This window comes from Pieris brassicae, chromosome 14 (assembly GCF_905147105.1).
Source record: "Pieris brassicae chromosome 14, ilPieBrab1.1, whole genome shotgun sequence".
Classification (NCBI taxonomy): Eukaryota; Metazoa; Arthropoda; class Insecta; order Lepidoptera; family Pieridae; genus Pieris; species Pieris brassicae.
Window position 1 is genome coordinate 3,323,479 of NC_059678.1, and position 19,458 is coordinate 3,342,936.

The 19,458-nt window shown below is 34.4% G+C and overlaps 1 protein-coding gene across 2 annotated transcripts; it reads left to right on the top strand.

Moving 5' to 3' along the window:
- Positions 1-266: 266 nt before the first annotated feature.
- On the top strand, positions 267-17,500 carry LOC123718066 (phenoloxidase-activating factor 2-like). 2 transcript variants are annotated; one of them, XM_045674456.1, is made up of 9 exons: positions 267-416; positions 9,623-9,723; positions 12,107-12,218; positions 12,983-13,171; positions 13,829-13,949; positions 15,097-15,202; positions 15,741-15,919; positions 16,539-16,700; positions 17,275-17,500. In XM_045674456.1, the coding sequence occupies exons 3-9, from the start codon at positions 12,118-12,120 to the stop codon at positions 17,434-17,436; spliced, it is 1,020 nt and encodes a 339-aa protein (XP_045530412.1). In that variant the 5' UTR covers positions 267-416; positions 9,623-9,723; positions 12,107-12,117; the 3' UTR covers positions 17,437-17,500. The 2 variants fall into 2 exon arrangements, with proteins under 2 accessions (XP_045530412.1, XP_045530411.1); XM_045674455.1 differs by lacking the exon at positions 267-416 and adding an exon at positions 7,162-7,258.
- The last annotated feature ends 1,958 nt before the right edge of the window (positions 17,501-19,458 follow it).

The window sequence follows — 19,458 nt, forward strand, 5'->3', positions numbered from 1 at the left end:
GGATTGTTAGGTTCTTACATTTCACCCTCTCATTTAGTTATCCAGTGCAGCTTGCTCATATATTATACACTACATATATTATACACTACATATATTATACACTACATATATTATACACTATACTAGTAATTAAATCACGTAAACTTTGTTTATTCATTTCGTCTGTCATGAAATATAACACTTACGAACAAACAACTACAAAACAGTATAAACTTTTCTTTTTTGGTAGTCAGTTCACTAAATATTGATTCTCTTTATTTAAATAGCAATGCAATTCCTGTGTAATTCAATTGAAATGGCTCACGTTTCTCGTTCTGGTGGTACTAGCCGCTCAGGGAACCCGGCTGCGCACGCTCAACAGTTCGCTCCCGGCCGGTGCAGGAGCCGCGGCCGACCAATGTAATCCAACGGGATAAGTATGTACTTGCGAACGGTGCACTGCGATGATAAATATTAGCCTGGAATATTCGGCAAATTCGCTAAATATTGTATGTATAAACAATACGAAACGAGAAAACCTAAAATACGTAACCAACGTTACTTCGTAAAATAATTTAAATTTATATTATGTGTGACCTTTTATTGCTTAATATACTTCCGTTGACGTATTTTACGGAATAGTGAACAAACAATTGAATGATTTATGTATTTATTTAGATAATATTGCGATAAATAGCTAAAAGTTAATTCTTTTGTTCACTTTTTTATACATTTTATAAATAAAGATGATGCAATTTTGAACTAAATAACAAATTTACGTGCATAAAACGCTGTAAAACTTGTCTAATAACACTTAATTTACACAAATGACGAACGATTTTGAAAATTATTTTGTTAGTTATTAGGTTTTTTAGGAATTTTAAGGAAGGACACTTATCTTAGCGGACGACTCGTAACTGCTCGATGTGAAACTTTAACTGATTCACTGCTCGAATCTTCTTTATTTTTCTGCTTTCCAATACAGCCCGTGATTTTAGAAATATCCACTGCAAGGCTCCATCCACAGGAATGATTTGATGTGATGTTGAAGATTGTTAGGTCGGCGCGCTAACCGGTGTCTCGTCGTATTTACGTATTAATTGTTATTATTTTGCGGATTCGTCTTTGTTTCCCCACCATGTTCTATCTTTAGCGAATAGATGGTGTAAATTAAATGCCCAAATACTAAATAAATTAATATAAATCAAAAAAGGATGTGAATTGTACAATGATCGTATGACATGAGTAAACAGATTTGTATGAAAAGTCTTCAAGCGCCTGATGTGGGTGACGGCAATGTTCCCGCGATGGTGTTTTGGCGTAATATTTGCGCAGGCGTTAAGTCTGAACATTTGTTTTAAAATAAGTGTTTTTTGATGATTTGCTATTTTAAAAGTTTACCGAGAGTTTTTTACGCCGGCTTTTTCACTCGGTCTCCCTTTGTCTTCTTTGCCGATGAATGGGGATGTCTACTGATTCAAATTTAATAACGTGGAATAAGAGCTACCTGCACCTTATATTCCATAATAAACATATATTTTTTTCATATACAATTTATTGCTTTAATAAAAAAATCATGTATTTAGGCCATTTAGTAATAGGCCACTGGACTTCTAAAATGTAAAAGACTTTTCTTCAACTATGATTTTAGTAACTTTGAGTGACTCACTCATGGACGTGGGCATGGACGCTAATTAAAGATTTCAGTTGGTCCCTGGTAGGTGGTACAAATGACCCCGGAGTTCACATGTTTGACATTCTAAAGTCATACTTAGCGCTAAGAGTCCACTGAATCATATCTTAAAAGGTCGGCAACGAACTCGCTAGGCCTCTGGCATTGAGAGTGTCCATGGGCGGCGGTATTACTTAACATCAGGTGAGCCTTCTGCCCGTTCTCTAAAAAAATATATAAGTATACTAGCTGACCCGTGAAACGTCGTTTTTCCATGTATATTATTTCCAGGAAATAGTTTTTTAGTTTAATAAAAATAACCTATAATAAAATAAGGGGTTGATCGTAGAGGGATCACAATTAAGGGTTGTTTGTATTTTTGTATGCTGTATCATAAAAAAATAAAAACAAAAAAAATTGTCTACAAAATAAAGATAAATTTTTCGGGGTGGACACCCCTTATGGCTTAGGTGTTTGATAGATAGATAAGCAAGGAACGTTTGACACGAGAATTTTATATATTACATATATATCTATTTTAACTATAAATATATGTCGGAGAAACACCTTCCCCAGTGACGTCATCAACAGTGGTTGCAGATTTGGTGGGCGTCATGAGGGGAAAGCGCGAGCACAAAACACGACGATTGTAGTTTTCACAATATTTTATTTACACTGATGATACACAGATATTTTATGGTAGTTATTAATAATAAATTATCAGTTTTAAGACCGAGCAGTGAGCTCAATGCACCAATCTAGCGACCAAAACTCAGGGATCCAACTCGATCCGTCTCCACTTCAAAAAGGCCCAGTAACAACCAACGGCCTGGCCTATATATAGATGGCGCTTCGACCCCACTCGAGCAAAATGCTCTGCTCTCATTGGTCGTTTGTTAAATAACGATTACAATCTTATAAATTAGAAAAACGTAACTAATTTTAACTAAAATCACTAATTTGTTAACAGAAATATGTTTTAGGTTTTATAATATCGTAAAATCGCGTATTAAGTTAAATTAAGATTAATGCAACGTGTTTAAATGATAAAGAGAATTTAATGTGTTATTGTACAATCAACAAGCAACTCGTTGAATTCCTTCCTCCGACATATATATATATATATATATATATATATAGACAATTGCATTAACAACATTACTAGGATATATATATATATATATATAATTCTCGTGTCACAATGTTCGTTCCCATACTCCTCCGAAACGGCTCGACCGATGCTTATGATTTTTTAAATGCATATTCAGTAAGTCTGAGAATCGGCTAATATCTATATTTCAAACCCCTAAGTGATAAGGGGTGGCCACCCCAAATATTTTTTTTTTGTTTTTATTTTTTTATGATACAGCATACAAAAATACATACAACCCTAAATTGTCATCAACCCCTATTTTATTGTAGTAGATAGGTTATTTCTATTGAACTAAAAAAATGTTTCCTGGAAATAATATACGTGGCAAAACGACGTTTGCCGAGTCCGGATATATATATATCCTAGTAATGTTGTTAATGCAATTGTCTGTATATATTTATACTTCAAATAAAAATATATATCGGTCAATGGACGTAAGTAAAAATCTCATTAAAATAATTCCTTCACTTCATGCTAATGAACTTGAAGCGCTTATTAATTCTAAAAATATCGTGCACTTATATGTTTGAAACGAATACTTTATACAATAATAAATAGTAAATAACATTTATGGATCCATTTAAGTTTGTAATAAATACTCACTTCATTCTCCACACAATTGCTTTGTCCACAAGTCTATTATAAACGAAAATAATCCATGAACATTATAAAATAAGATGTAAGGAAAACGGGTTTCGTTAGTAATTTCACCAGTCGATAAACTTGTGTTTTAGTGTTTTAAGACGATAACACACATAACAACAGTGTTATACCGATTCTTAGGTCGTGAGTTTAAATAGCTGGGCATTCATTTTTCATTTATATCCACATTCTTGAGGGACTTACTCATTTACTCCAGCTACTTCCCCAACCAGAAATCCCCTGCACCCTCAGCTCACACTTTGTATAAGTGAAAAGAGCGAAAATGCTGAAACTGTATTTCCCTCTTCCTTCTGCCCCTTATCCACTTATACGTGTTTGCTCTACTACTGGTTGGAGGCTGCGAACTGGATGGTTAATGGATTGGTTGTCGGAATGTACAAATAATATGGGACAATGACAATTGTAAAGGCGAGGGCGGCAGTCTAAATGTCAGAGTCTCTACCTTGAAAATTTGTTAATCGACTACTGTATCTTCTGTAACTCTGTAAGCTTAAAACCTATACGGGTTAGAGTGAAGGATGGGAGAAAATAATATAGGAAGAATTATACAATGTAGTAAGTTTTCACTCAATTTTTTTATAATTAATCTAAATAAAATTATTACGTAAGCAGTTGTTGCAATTTACTGCAATGTAAGCTTTCCTGTCAGCAGAAGTAAACAGAGCTCACAAAAACAATAGGACATGAACGTATAATTTTTTGTAGGAATCCTCGAAAAAGCTAATGACCTAAGACGATTTAGGAAATCGCCATGCTTATAAGAAAGCTTGAGTGAGCCAAATGTACAGCCTTCGTACAACTGTGGTAAACTTTAAACTAATATTCAGATTTCTGTATGTTTATGATCATTTGTTCATCTAATAGGCAAGTAGGTGAACAGCTTTCTGTGTCTGATGCACGACTTTTTAGGTCTAAGGCGAGCCGGTTTCCTCACGATGTTTTTTGTTTGTTTATCCTTGGACAAGCATAAAAGCTGCCGCGTCCTTGGAGCAGGCGAAAAAATAAACGGACAAATTGGAGTAGAAACGCTTTGGCGTCAGGTTCATATGCACAGGTGCTAATTAAAGGTTTAAGTTGATACTATTGGTGAACCCAGAGCTGTAGCTTTCCTCACTCAACGAATAATTATCGCAATACATCGAGGAAATGCTGTACACTGCCACAGGGACCAGGCTTTTTCAATTTGTTTTAGATACCTATTTATTTTTAAGGTTAAGAAAATTGTAAATACAAATTATACGTATGTAGTATGATTGAATGATTCTTATGTCAAATAATTAAACGAATGAATAATTCTTATTCCGATAGATATAAAATTAAATCTAAAAAATATTTATGTAATCGTATTACAATAATATAAAAAGCCGCCATCTTGTCTGCGAATAGAGTTGCCACCCGTACTTTATAATAAAGTATTGTACGTTATTAATTCTCAGTACTTTATGAGAACAATAAAATACATGAAAATACTTTATTTCGACGATAATTTCTTTAGTCTTCAATATTTTCTCGTTAAACGGAATTTATCGTTTAACGCTGATTCGATGTTTAAATGTAGATTGCAATGACGCTGTGCAATTGTTTAGTCCAAAAACTAACGTAAAATATACTGCAAAACCTATAAAAAAATTACAGTTTAATCTCTGAAAACTTTTTAAAGACACAAATCTTTCTTGCTCGCTATTATCCCAGTCTGATAACTGAGCTAGAATCTCGAGACCACTGTCACTTTCACTTGAAAATAAATAAATTTCTAATGGTTTTTACACGTACTACTAGGTAGTTACATTGTCCCACGTATACCCGCAACTGCTACACAAAATGCTTAGTTTCTATTATTTTGTCACATAAGGTGTTTAGCATTAAGGATGTATTAAATATTAAGAGTCAGTCTAACATCGACCACCGTGTGTAAAACTCTTGTATTTTTAATCAATTAATAATGTTTCTCTGTTTCTCGATTTGACTAGGTATATATTACACAACAAAACAGCATCGCAACAATCGTAAATCGGACCAAGTCCGAAGATCGCAAATTTAGATCGATAAATGTCATATTTCGATCTGTCGAATTCAAAGATTTTTTAGAGAAAGCGTCGATCTGTCATTTTATTATTATTATTTTATTTATTAACACTTCGTTGCATTTCAATGTAAAAATTTAACATAATTAAAACAAAGCAGGGCAACTGGCGCCCTTTGCTGTCAAGCGATCTCGTCCACGCAACCGCTATGGGAAAAATATGTATTAGATAAGGTAGGCAAGAACTGCAAAATTACATATTACATATAGCTTAAGACAAATCTAAACAGGAACAAAAAATAAACTAAACTAAAAAAAAATAAAGTGCAATTTTCATATAAATATCAATACAAAAGTACCGATGTGTCATCCCAATGACGCTTTACTAAAACAGATTGACTATTCATGGATCGATTTTTTTAAGTAGTTCTTAATCAATCTCTAGTCGTAAAAATTGGATTCGGATTGAATATAGGAGGCGGCCCTAAGCGACACTTAGATCCATTTATCTTTGCTCATTCTTATATTTCCCTTATTTAATTCATAATGTGAATCCATGATGATGTGAATTCATTAAGAAAATACTTTTTAAACGGATTGAAGCTATGTATTATTATTAAAAACTTATAATTATTTACATAATTTTGAATTTAAATTTTTTTCCGACGTTTCGCGTGCTTTACAGCGTGCGTGGTCACGATATACATTAAAAGCTATGTTAACAAAAGACAATACTAGATCCGTTCAGCTGTCACTTCTCCAGGTTTGACTGTAATAAAGAAAAATAACTTGTAATTTATTTTTTCTTGAGTAAATAATTTCTAGTATTAATGTACTTTTATTGCAATAAAAGGTGGCATTAACAATGTGTTCCGTAGTTGACATTTTTACATATGTATAACCCCTCTGATGCAGCCACACATTCCCCGCGTTAACTCCGTGGTGCTGGTCTGGGTAAGTATAATAAAGGAACTCCTCTAATATAAGTAGAGCTAAAGATATACTTGGTAAAAGTTCTAACCTCTCCTGCGCTCTCTTTTTTCTGAGAAGAGTATTTGTATAAAAACATGTAATTAGTCAATCTGTCAAAACTGGATAAGTGATAGCTCGAAGGACCGGTATCTCATTTTATAGAGGTTCCTCACTAACCCTAGTTACAAAAGGGTCTGTCTGTCTGTCTGTCTGTCTTACTTATAGAGATCTATAGAACTAAACAAAATAATAAAATACGTACATTTGGTTTGAAATAAATAAGAGTCCCTCGTAATGTAAAAATGAGTCATAAATAGCAAATGTTCAATGCATTTAACTGTCGCTTATAGAGGTTCACGCGTGAAAAATGACTGTCACTTATACAGGCTTCATGTTTCCTTATAGGGGCCCCCACAAAATGACTTACTAAGAGTTGTCACTTACTAAGATTTGGCTGGAAACGAGAATATTTTACACAATTTTACAACGTTTCGAGATTATTACAAATTACAGGGACACGTCAATGTTGGGGGCTTAAGACACGCCGGTTTCCACACGATGTTTTCCAGTACTTACTGGAAACTTTTCTTCTGTCTCTCAGTCGGTATAACACTGTTGTTATGTGTGTTATCGTCTCAAACACTGTTAAGTTTGTCAACTGATGACATCACTATAAAAAGCCGTATGCAATAAACCAGTTTTCCTTATATCTATTTTATATTTTCGTTAATTAATGTTCGTTGATTAATTTAGTTTATAATAGACTTGTCGACAGAGCAATTGTGTGGAGAATGAAGTGAGTATTTATTCATATTTATTTATATAAACTTAAATGTATTTATGAATATTATTTACGATTATTGTATGTTGTGTAAATTGTTCGAAATATATAAGTGCACGATATTTTCGGAATTAATAAGCGCTCCAAGTTCATTAGCATGAAGTGAAAAAATATTTGGATGAGATTTGAGAAGTCCATCGACCGAAACATATTTTATTAGTATTGTCTTTTGTTAACATAGCTTTTACGAATTAAGAAATACTTTTTAAACGGATTGAAGCTATGTATTATTATTAAAAACTGATAATTATTTACATAATTTTAATAATAATACATAGCTTCAATCCGTTTAAAGTGTTATCTTGACATATTTTATTATTTTAACAATAAAAATATTTAGACAATTTCATTCAAAATATTTGTAGGAAGGATATTCTTACAGGATATATCCCTCGGTAGACACCTATGAGTTCCAAATGAATTCCAAAGGGAATAAGATCAAAGTTGAAGCAAAGACTTACATTTTCTATGTCCAGTGGGCGATACATGAATTTTTTATTATCAAGCAATAAAATATATTTACAATACAGTAGAATCTCGATAACTCTAACTTCGTTAAGTCGAAAAAATGCCATTCCGCTGAACGACCAAAGTATCTCGAATTATTTAGACTTTGTAACTCGAACAAAATGTTATTTCTCTACGAAGTATTAAGAATACCTTTTATTACTCTATAACTCGAATTGCATAAGTCGTAGTTAGTAAAATATAATGACTTACTTAGAATTCTCTGCAATAATATCAATAAAATCCAAAATGAATGTTCGGGTTCGGGAGAGATTAGGACCAGGATTTTGATTAAACACATTCCTCGGTAGACAATTCTTTCTTAGCTTTTAATCTTTAAATGTTTCAAAGCTTTTGGGTATTTTTATAATAATAATATATTTGCCAGAATATGGTACAAAAATACAACAATACAGACAAACGATCGTAAAATGTAAACTTTGCATATTGTATACTAGCGGACCCCATAGACTTCGTTCTGTCAAAAAGATTTGAAATGTGTCAGTTTTTTGTTCCTACCAATTTTATAGTCGGCGCAAAAAATTCTCATGAGAGTGATGGTTATGCCATCACCCTGATTATAGGCCGATGTGTGAGGTTCAGCTCGGGTGACCAAAGTATCTTCGCTTCCACGAACTTTGGCCACTCTTCTGTGACCCACTAAAAAACCCCGACTGGGATATCTGCTAGAGGGCTTCAAACTAAGAGGCGAACTTAAGCTTCAAACCTGATTGGAAAATAATCTAAAAGGATAGTGGGAACCTAAAAGTGACAAATATATAAAAATTATGTGCCTCATTGATATATTTTCCTATTAGTATGTATTCAAATAATTTTGCTCACATAGGGATATTAAATTAATAATTCAAATATTAAATCCTTTTTTTAACTCGATTTGTTTGAGTGAGTGCTTGTAATTTAATATGAACTTTATTGAATAGCAATAAAGTTCAAATTGACTCTACATTTTATTCACAAAACGTTTGTATGGGAAAAAGATAAGGGCTGTTTTAGGGTTTTCCCGGAAATTATTCGAATTTTTCTCGTCGTAAAAACCAACCTTAGACTTCAACGAATATTTAAAAAAAAAGAATTGGTACAATTGTTCTAGGCGTTATGCGCTTACCAACACATTTTGTGATTCATTTTTATATTATAGATATAAAAATTTAAAGAGTTATATTATTTTGTTACTATATCACAAATCACAAATATATTATTAAATTAATTATAATGTTTTACTCAAATAATCAATAATAGAATATTTCACAAAATTAGTAAATTAAGTCGATAAAAGCTCTAGTAGGAAGATCTTTTAATGATTTTGGTGTTTTTTTGAGAAATATTAAAGTATGACTTTCGTATGTTAAACGTGTGAACTCCAGGTCCAGCTGAAATCTATATTTACGGCCCTAGACTCTACTTCAAAGGGAACAACATCAAAGTTAAAGGAAAGACTCTTATATTTTATCAGTTTACTATTTTTCACACAAGTTACCATATCAACCACACCAAAGCCCGTCCCATCCTCCAAGGGATTAATAAAATCCCATCGTCTCCAGGGATGTCTGTTGGCTCCAAAATGGCTGGAACATTGATAGTGCCAAGAGAGCGGCCGGCGTTTGATAAAACGATAAAATAAATATATATATATATATACAATCGTAATATTAGTAGGTAGGTCGTATATAACACGATATTAATTTAGCATATGCCTCAGTAGACACTCTTTAAATGTTTTAAGGAATTTTGAGTAGTTTTAATACTCCAGACTTCCTTTATATAATGTCGAAAAATTTGCATGTTTCGCAGGTCGATTGCGGTGGTGTGCTTGCTGGTATGGGGATGTCAAGGATTTAATAACAATCGCGACAACGTAAATCAATGGCTTGGAGATTTTTTTACTCCCACAAGTATGTATCTATAATAATCTACGTTTCTTTATAATTAAAGTAGTTATATCTACAAGTGATAACGATGACATCATATCCCGAGTAGATCAGATCAGATCCCTAGGGCTGCGCGGATCCCCTTCAGAGCCTGTGAGTGAAACCTATGACGCTTCATCTTTTTCTACGAATCTACATTTCAACGTATTTTTTATTATTTGTTAATTTTAACTATAAAATTACTCCAGTTTTATATACTTAGATTTTATTTTACTAAATAGGTCAAACTAGTTTGCTTTCGCTTGCTTATTCAGCGAGAGGAACGGACTTATCTTCGGCGGCATATACTTAAATTAAAGACAGACAAGCAAAGTAAAATTAAACCAAACGTAAATATTATCTTGGGAGACAATTAGTGTGTACAATTAGCGGAATATATATATATATATATATATATATGTATACCTACCTACTACTTTTTATCGATCCACTACGAAGAATAAATTGTAATATAATTTCGGTGGCAAGGCCAATATTGTCTTGGGGCCTGTTTGTCGCACACTTCGCACACAGGAGCGGAACGGCCCTCATTACAGCAGCATCCTTCCTCCTCATTTAATTTTTCCTCAATTATCGCTATATTATTATGATGGTTCATGTGTTAACCCAATATTGGTCGCATTACTGTAATGTTGTTCTGTAGTATTTTGCTAATAAAAGACAATTAAATGTGAAAGGTGTTAAAACTTAAAATATGAGTGGCAACACCAAGTTTAGTTTAATACCAAATTTGGTAAATTCGTTTCAAGGTCCTAATTAAAGAGCTTCTAGGGATATTAGATTTATATTCCATCAAGATGTTACTATTGAAGAAGCCAGAAAAAGATCCACCATAGTGCAATATCAAAGATGTCAGCAGTATGGTCATACTAAAAACTATTGTATGAAACCATATCGCTGTGTCAAGTGTGCTGGACCGCACAAAACTTCGGAATTTACAAAAGTGGATCCTCCAAGCCTTGGAAAGATTTTTTTTTAACAGTAACCGAAATAATCATCCAGTCATTATTGCATGTCGTGATTTATTGTATCGATGTTGCATCAAGAATTGCACAGTTTCGTTTGCTTGGATTCCGGGGCACTCAGGTATTTTTTGCAATACCAAGGCCGATAGCCTTGCCAAGGCTGCGGTCAATGACGTAGATCTGGTTCCGTACAAAAACTTTTCTTGTGATTTGGCTCTCCTTCCTAAATCTCAGTTACTGAATTCTTGGACAAACATTTGGCGTTCTTCAAGTCGATATTACAGCACGATTCAGGTCGTACCTACCTACCGTACCTCCTCAACCGTTCTTTTCAACTCTGACGCTTGGTAAAGCTAACACTTCGACCCTTATTCGTATGAGGCTGGGCCATGCACTCCCTTGCATTTGGCAAGGCTTAACCTTTTACCTAACGATATATGTCACTGTGGCAATGACGTTGGGGATTTTAATCATATATTCTTTGCCTGTCCTCAACATGACCGTTCCGCTTTTATTTCCTCGCTTTTGTCTATTAAAATTCCTTTTCCTACTTCAATCTCTATTATTCTATCTAATATAAATATTGATGTATATAGAATTTTAGCCAGTTTCATTTTTCATAACAATATAAAATTATAATCATTTATGTACTTATTATATACCTAATTTATCTGATCCTTTTCAAAATTCCGATCCAATTTCCAAACCAATAAAATAAATCTAATAACACACTTCCTAACTTTTTTGCATGACTGACGCACAAACCGCGCAGGCCAAGAAAAGGGAAAAAAAGTGGATCGCAATACAACTGCTTTATGTTTGTTGTGTTAGCTTAGACAATAGACGAACACTGTTATAGTACCAGTACCACGAGCTTCATAATGCCTCATTTATACTCAGACAGTTCATTGACACAGTTATAAAATGTTCGGTATTGAACAGTTCAATGGGCATACTCACTGGTAGCGATATTGCAGCAAGTATTTACTGCATGAATTACAAGGGCAAGGGAGTAATTTTTTAATAGAATCTTGCTGTTGGTCTCAAGGGCATTGACAGCTCAGCTTAGTTTCTTTTGGCGAGCATAGCTTAGCTGAGATGAGCTTTTTCCCGTGTCTAGCGCAAGGGCGTCAATGTCCTGAAGGATAAGACGGAAGCTCACTGGAATGGGCGAAGCGAAGGTAAAGAGGGTGAACCTCTCTCGGTGAAGGTGGATTTTTACCCTAGTTTGACTGTGATTTTACTTTGTCGTGCTTTGATATTTCCATTAGGGACCTAGCGAGGAAGCTGGCCTCAAAGGCGGGCACTCAGCGGGCTGTATCAATCAGATGCATAGTACATTTTGATCCTTGTTCAATTCATTCGAAGGATTACTGTTTCAGATAAAAGGCCCATGGATTGTTACACTGAGAAGCAGGAACTGGGACAATGTGTAAAAATGTCGGAATGCATGGACAGAAACGAAATCGACTTGGAAAATATGGACGTGTATAGGTAAGTTAAGGGCCCATTTAACATGGTCTTTAGCTACAGTAGTTCTTTATATATAATTAATGAAATAGTTCAGCACTCGGAATATATTTCAATCCGATAGAAACTGAATAATAACTAAGCCTCATTTATTTCTTGAAACATTGATCCATATCTCCAAATATACAAACACTTAAATTTTTACAGAAATAAATATATATAAATAAATTATTTGCATTTTTTTCCAAGCACCTCTTATAGTGTTTAGGCCTCCTTCCTATTGGCTGAATCTTCTCCACCAACTTCTTCAAGCTAGTTCACCGTGAAAGAGGGCGACGTCTCTGTCTTTTCCCTCGTTTCACTGTTTCTATCCCGATAGAAAGATATTGAAGTTAAATTAAAAAAAAAACACAATTTCCAGTGGAACTATAGTTTAGAGAGTGCTTCGTCATTCTTTTCGGTTCTAATGGTTTTAGAAATTCCGTCACACACAGTAGAATTTCATAATTATATGCAAAGACCGTATAATTAAGTTTTTATACAGAATCTGTATAGAATAACAAAAGCGTCCCCAGAATCCGCCATTGACTATAGCCTGCAAAACACGCCTCCTGTCGTCCAGGTCTCAATAGATCGTCGCCATTCCACTAATAATTGCATGAAACGGATCTTCAGAGTCCCATAATTTCACGATTTATTACTTAAATAATCCTTTGGCATTTTTGTTTGTATATAATCTATGCACAAAGCTACAATAATTAATAAATTTAAAATAAAATAATTTCCAGACAATTAAGCTGCCACTTCTTGAAGACATGCTGTCCAAGCAGTCGATTGGTTAAAACCGGGACTCCACCTCCAATGCCGGAAAAGAAGGCAGGTTGTGGATGGAGCAACCCTGGCGGCTACGCATTCCGCGACTCTTCAAATACGCACGCCGAGTTCGGAGAGTTTCCTTGGATGGTTGCTTTGATGAGGTATTCATTTTTACCAATTTTGAGGTTTAGTCTGGTCTCCTCACGGTGTATGAATTAACTTCTGGCTACTAAAACATTTTTCTCATTTCGATTTCCCTTATGGCTCAAGTAATAGGAACTACATATGTCAGTCCGGCGTAGACACTGTGACGAGCTCAGGAGATGAGACTGTCGCCACATGTGATATGGAGTACCGTTGTCAATCTCTTTTCGGCTTGATCGCTCTGCGTTGCGTAGAGATCAATGAAGTTTTTTGTAGTTTACAATGGAGAGTGTTCAGAGGAGATGTTCAGATTAACACCTGCAGCTGAATGTCATCATCAGACGTCGAGGCCGAACACGAAATTTCACAATTGAGCGATTTTTATGGGCAGTTTTTGCCCCTCATCACCACTATGTGGAACCAGCTGCCGGTTCAATTATTTCCGAAAGAATTCGACTTAAGGTCGGCAACGCACTCACGGGCCCTCTGGCATTGAGAGTGTTTATGGGTGACGGTATAACTAACATCAGGTGAGCCTCCTGCCCGTTCACCTGTATAAATTTTGTAAAAAAGAATTATAAATTCGTTTCGTTTATATTAAAAAAATATTTAATATAGGTATATAGGACTCGATAGCCAACAAACAATTAATATTAAAAATATACCTTCTCTAGAAATGTCAATCAGAACCAGGAATGGGATCCAAAGGATTACTTGGGAGGTGGAACTCTGATCCACCATTCGGTGGTGATGACGGTCGCTCATAAACTCGTGGACCGAAACGACCCGCTTTTGGTAAGTACGAGTTTCCGTCAAATAGTTTTAAGTAGAGTAGAGTAGAGTAAATGTTATTCGTAGGATCATCAAAAAATTTTTCGATAATTATCGATTTTTTGTGGTGGTGCCTCTCTATCTGGAAGTTGGCTGATTGTCTCATGAAGCATGTCTAGTCCAATGCCAGATGAAACAACTATTCTGAAGTCGCAATACGTCGACGTCACGTTTTCCTTTCACTAACACGCCTTTTGCTCTTCATCTTCATAATTAACTAAAGGCAGTGGGAAATTGGATTATTTACGAGCATAATATATAAAAAAAGCCTTTAATGGAGTACTACATTATGTGGATTACATTAAGTCCACGTCATTATGTTTAACATTAGTTCACGACCTCCGACATAGTGAAAACCCCTTTCAAATATCCCACTGGTATCTCGCCACCATTTTCAATTCCTTTCCTACGATCCCTTTCATTCCATCTTCCGTTGGCATTCTGACGTCCACGTCATCTCTTTTTTCTTTCCACTAGGTAGTTGCTATGGGCTTCGCAACTTTGAAAGGAGGCGATAAATAAGACAGAGCAATATTTCAATCTGATTTATTGTTATAAAACGATATCTTAATTCACATAAATCATATTATTATTGAGATGTCAGTGTATTGTATCTTCAGCTATTAAAGTATAGAATAGTTATGTGAGCCGTGTGAGGGTTCAATTTTGGCCTTGACCAACCCTGGTCAATGTTCAAATGAAATTTGAATGTGTACTGATTCCAAATACCACAACGGTGCTGTTCCAGCAGCCTCTATCTTGGCGTTCTAAAATTTACAGAATATGTTCACCTCAATCCAAATATAATGTTGTCCAGCTATTTAAAAGATCAGTTTTCAAAGTCTTTCTACACCAGTAGCTTTAGGATCATGATGGCCATTAGAAAATGCGGGATCTTGGTCTATAAAGCAATGCCTTCACTGTGCTTTTGTGACCGCATCAACTTTAATAGTTTTAATGCAAAAAAGGCTGCTGCAGCAATACCGACGTAAAGATGATGCCCCGGTACTGAGACACTGGGTCAATATATTAATAACAAACACTTGTTAATAATTATGTTATGACAATATTAATTAGAATGTTTGCATTAAACGTATTTTTATATTTACAGATAAAATGCCGTCTTGGCGAATGGGATACGCAGAATACGAACGAAATTTATCCCCACCAAGACAGAGACGTCAGTAAAATCCTTGTTCATGAACAGTTCTCTTCAAGTAAGTCATTTATATACAAATAAAAATCAATTGCCAAAATGAACATAACTACCGAACAATTGATTTTCGAACCTTTACTAAAAGATTTGTTAATCTTCTTCTTGAGAAGAATACGTTAAAATACAGTAGAAATTAGTGTGTGTGTGTGTGTGAATACTACGTCATCCTGAGGCCCAACAAGAGTTTATCTGGCCAAATTTCAGGCAGTGACTGCATCATTTTGGACTTTTTCTACATTATAATAAATAAATTATATAAAATTTAAGGTGTACTTATCAAGAAAAATGATGAAGTTAAGAGGTGAACTCTGAGTGAGATTCCCATATTTAATAAGACCGTAAGGCCACTTACTCATCGGGATGTCATGGCGACGTCGATGGCTTCGTATTCACCTCTTAACTTAATCATCGTTCTTGATATATTAAAGGTACAATGCTTTTGTTAACATGGTCTTTAATTATTACAAAAGCTATTGTAACGTACTTTATAAAATACAAAAGAAAATATGTTATATAATAATGACTGAGATATTTTTCAGAGACGTCAGCAAATGACGTTGCCCTAGTAATTACATCGTCCCCATTCGATCTAACCGACCCCCACGTGGGGATTGCCTGTTTGAGCTTCAATGAGCCTAAAATGGATGCCAGTTGTTTTAGCATGGGTTGGGGTAAGGACTTCAATAATAATGACAAATACGCTGTTTGGTTAAAGAAGGTACGTTTAAAATAACAATTATTATTAAAATTAATTTAACAATAGTGATAAGCATTTATTTGCCAGTTTTGTGGTTGCTTGTTTAATTTTTCCTCTTGATAGCTTGGTTATGTTCTAATATAATTGGATTGTATGTGTGTAAAATTTATGATATCATATGTTCTTGTATAGTTGTATGCATAAACGTTGTTTTAGAACTTATAAATAAATAAATAAAAATGCCAGAATGACCATTAAATCTGAAATACATATTAACCGTACTCTTTTGTATGCATTTAATGAATATAATGAGGAGAGAATTGAATCAACACCTTTTTGGTTCCTGAGTCGAATTGGTTCGGAAATTGAGTGGGTAGCTGGTTTCGCATAGTGGTGGTGCGTGATAAAAACAGCTTTAAATAAAGCACTATTGTGGAACGACGGACTTCGAGGTGATAAGCGTGGAATTTCGCATTCTGCCTCGACGTCCGATGATGAGACTCGGCTTCAGGTTTATAATTCAAACAACCCCGAACACTGATGAATGTGGTAGAAGATGCAGAGAGACCCGACATCCCCACTGTCACAAATAATTAAAAAGATCAGCCAGTTTCAAATGTCAAATCTTTTTTTGTCTTAGGTGCCATCACCAATAGTTGACAACGGAACTTGTGAATATGCCTTGCAACGTTCGCAGCTTGGAAGTGAGTTCAGGTTGCATAACACATTGCTTTGTGCTGGTGGAAGGAAGAACTTTGGCACATGCACTGGTGATGGAGGCTCTTCACTAGCTTGTCGCACGGTGAGTAATACTTTCGCAGGGTCCGCAAAGGCAATTAAGTAAGAAAAACAGTGTTTGGGTGTACAATTTATTTTAGGTTTGAGCGTCGAATTATGTATACCAATACAATTTTTTGTGCGCATTAAACACACGATCGGAAGGAAAAAATCCAAAAGTCGACGGAGTGTAAAAAAACGCGAAAATTATTAAAGAAATTGATTAAATGAATGCTAATACTAGCAGTATTCTTAAAACTAGACAGGTTTATAAGTAAAAAAATTGACGTTCTAAGTGTATATTATCTTATACATATATCGATTAACGATATTTAGCGTTTAATAAAATCAATGGTCAGCTTCAGAACTGTTTCAAGATGTCAAGTATATGACGTACTTGTACTAACTTGGAAATTAAAAAGAGTGGCAAAGGGTTTCTTGCCATTTCTTCTCGCCTGCTCTACCACCCTTGATTTGGGAACTATATAGTATAGGGATAGTAAACGAAAGTTAGATTAGATTTTTCATAGAATATAATTCTGCTGTCCCTTTCAAAGGCGCTGTAATAGTTATTTCTAATATTATTGACTTCTTTTCAGCGCAATTCCTTCCCACAACGTTACTCAGTGTACGGTATGGTTTCATTTGGCGTCAATTGTGGTACAGAACTTCCCGCTGCGTACGTCAACGTAGCACCGTTGGTTGGATGGATCATTAATAAATTTGCTGAGGAAAAACTTGAGATTACGTTCTTTGCTTAAAAATATGACTTGCATATTTTCGACAAGCCACGGTCTATCTAGAGAAGTAAACTTATTTTAAAACTTAGATTATTTTTAGATTGCTCCATAGCCTATTACGGACATGGATCCGTCAAATGTTGACACGCGTGATGTTTTACAAATGTCACCGCGAACGATTGTTTTACAATTATATTAATATTATTTCTTCTTTTTTACAATGTCTTTGGCAAATAAAGAATACGTGCTTATTTATTGTTTTATTTCAGTTTCAGTTTGTAACTGACAATTTGCACAGTATGGACATAATTGTGAGTACGTAAGTTTTCTCTATGATTTTGTATCGTCATATCGCCGAATGCCTCCAATCCGGGACGCATTTTACTTCAACATTGGCGGTTACTGCATCGCGCCAAATCGCTGGGAACTGTATTTATTTATTTTATTTTATTTATTTAATTATTTATTTACACTTCGTTACACTACAAAATAAAAATAAAAATTAACATAATTAAATCAAAAGGAGGGCAACTGGCGGCCTTATCGCTTACGAGCGATCTCTTCCAGGCAACCACTGTGAGTAAAGAAAAAATGAATGTATTAAATAAGATAGGCAAGTAGTGCAAAATACATGTAATACACACTGGAGTTGTGGATCTGCAATAAAATTGAAAGCGTATTACAAAAATACCTCCTTTTTACATAAAAACGTTTAACACAATTTAACAGAGTTTCGTCCGTTTTGTACCTTTTCAAATTTAATGACGTGGAATAAGTGATACTTGTATCTTATATTCCATAATAAACATTTTATTATTATTTTAAATGCCGAACGTCCGCCACATGCGTCAGTCATTGATAGGTACTGCCTCGTTTCTCCAGTGCTTCGGAGATGTTTGCCCAAGCCCGTACAAATGAATTTTGGGCTATTATTAGAATTAAAACACCGGGAATTAAAATTAAATTACTGGGCGGTCGGAACAGCATATTGAAGATTGTAGCAGATGACCTGCCTTCGCCTATCATGATTGATGAGGCATTTTGTGCGTACACTTGTCGGTTCAGATCGACTGGTGTATGCATACACTTTTTCATGAGTTGTTGTTCACCATGTTTTTATGTTTAGCTTTTTAGTATATATTATTACTACTACTATATTATAAAACTAGTCTGTAAGTTTATATTATTTTATCTGAACAAATAAATATTAATAATAATTGAGCAATTGATAGAGAACCATCTAACGCACTACTGACAGACTGACATTGACAACTAATAGAATCTCCGCGATTAAGTTATGGAATACACTCCCCGATCTCTTACGGTCTTCTTCTTTGTCTTCTACATGAATACGTCTTAACCATGTTCCTATTCAATTGTAACTTTTGTTATTCTAAATATACTATTTTTATTGCATTTTTCAATATAGCCTTAACTCCGATTCTTATGTTTTAGTTTTTATTTAATTTTAAGTTATATTTTACTTGTTATTTTTTGTTTCTTTACTTGCCTTTTCTCTTTTTCATTACAATAAGGCCTCCTTAATAGTTTATATTATCTGATTTTATATGTAACATTAATGCAACAAAGTGTTTATATACAAATAATCTGTATCTATGATATTGATTTTGCCATTGTAACAAAATATAATAACATTAGTTTCATTTAATCATCTCCGACAAATACGTTCATACGAATGTAGGCCATCTTTTAACTTCTATTACTTGCAAAACCATTTATTTTTAAGTTCTACAACACCGCGTGTGTATAAAATTGTATAAAAAAATATGACATCAATAATTTTACACACATACACATCAATTATACTAGAACATAAGTAAGCCAGCAAGGGAAAAAATTAAACAAGCAACCACAAAAAATAAAAGAATGACTAACCAAATGAAAACTTAAAGCTCCTTTAGAGCAATATAATCAAAGTTACGGTAAGTTGGAAGATTGTTGTAAAATCCAGATTCTATCACCTGTGACGATGTCAATTACAAAATTTGGCGACACGAGTCCATGCGAAGGAGCTTCTGGTCT

Excerpts from the sequence above, each read along its gene's own strand:
- LOC123718066 (XM_045674455.1), top strand. Across the intron at positions 13,950-15,096 it reads ACCGAAACGACCCGCTTTTG|ATAAAATGCCGTCTTGGCGA; the intron begins GTAAGTACGAGT and ends TTATATTTACAG. Across the intron at positions 15,920-16,538 it reads ACGCTGTTTGGTTAAAGAAG|GTGCCATCACCAATAGTTGA; the intron begins GTACGTTTAAAA and ends TTTTTGTCTTAG.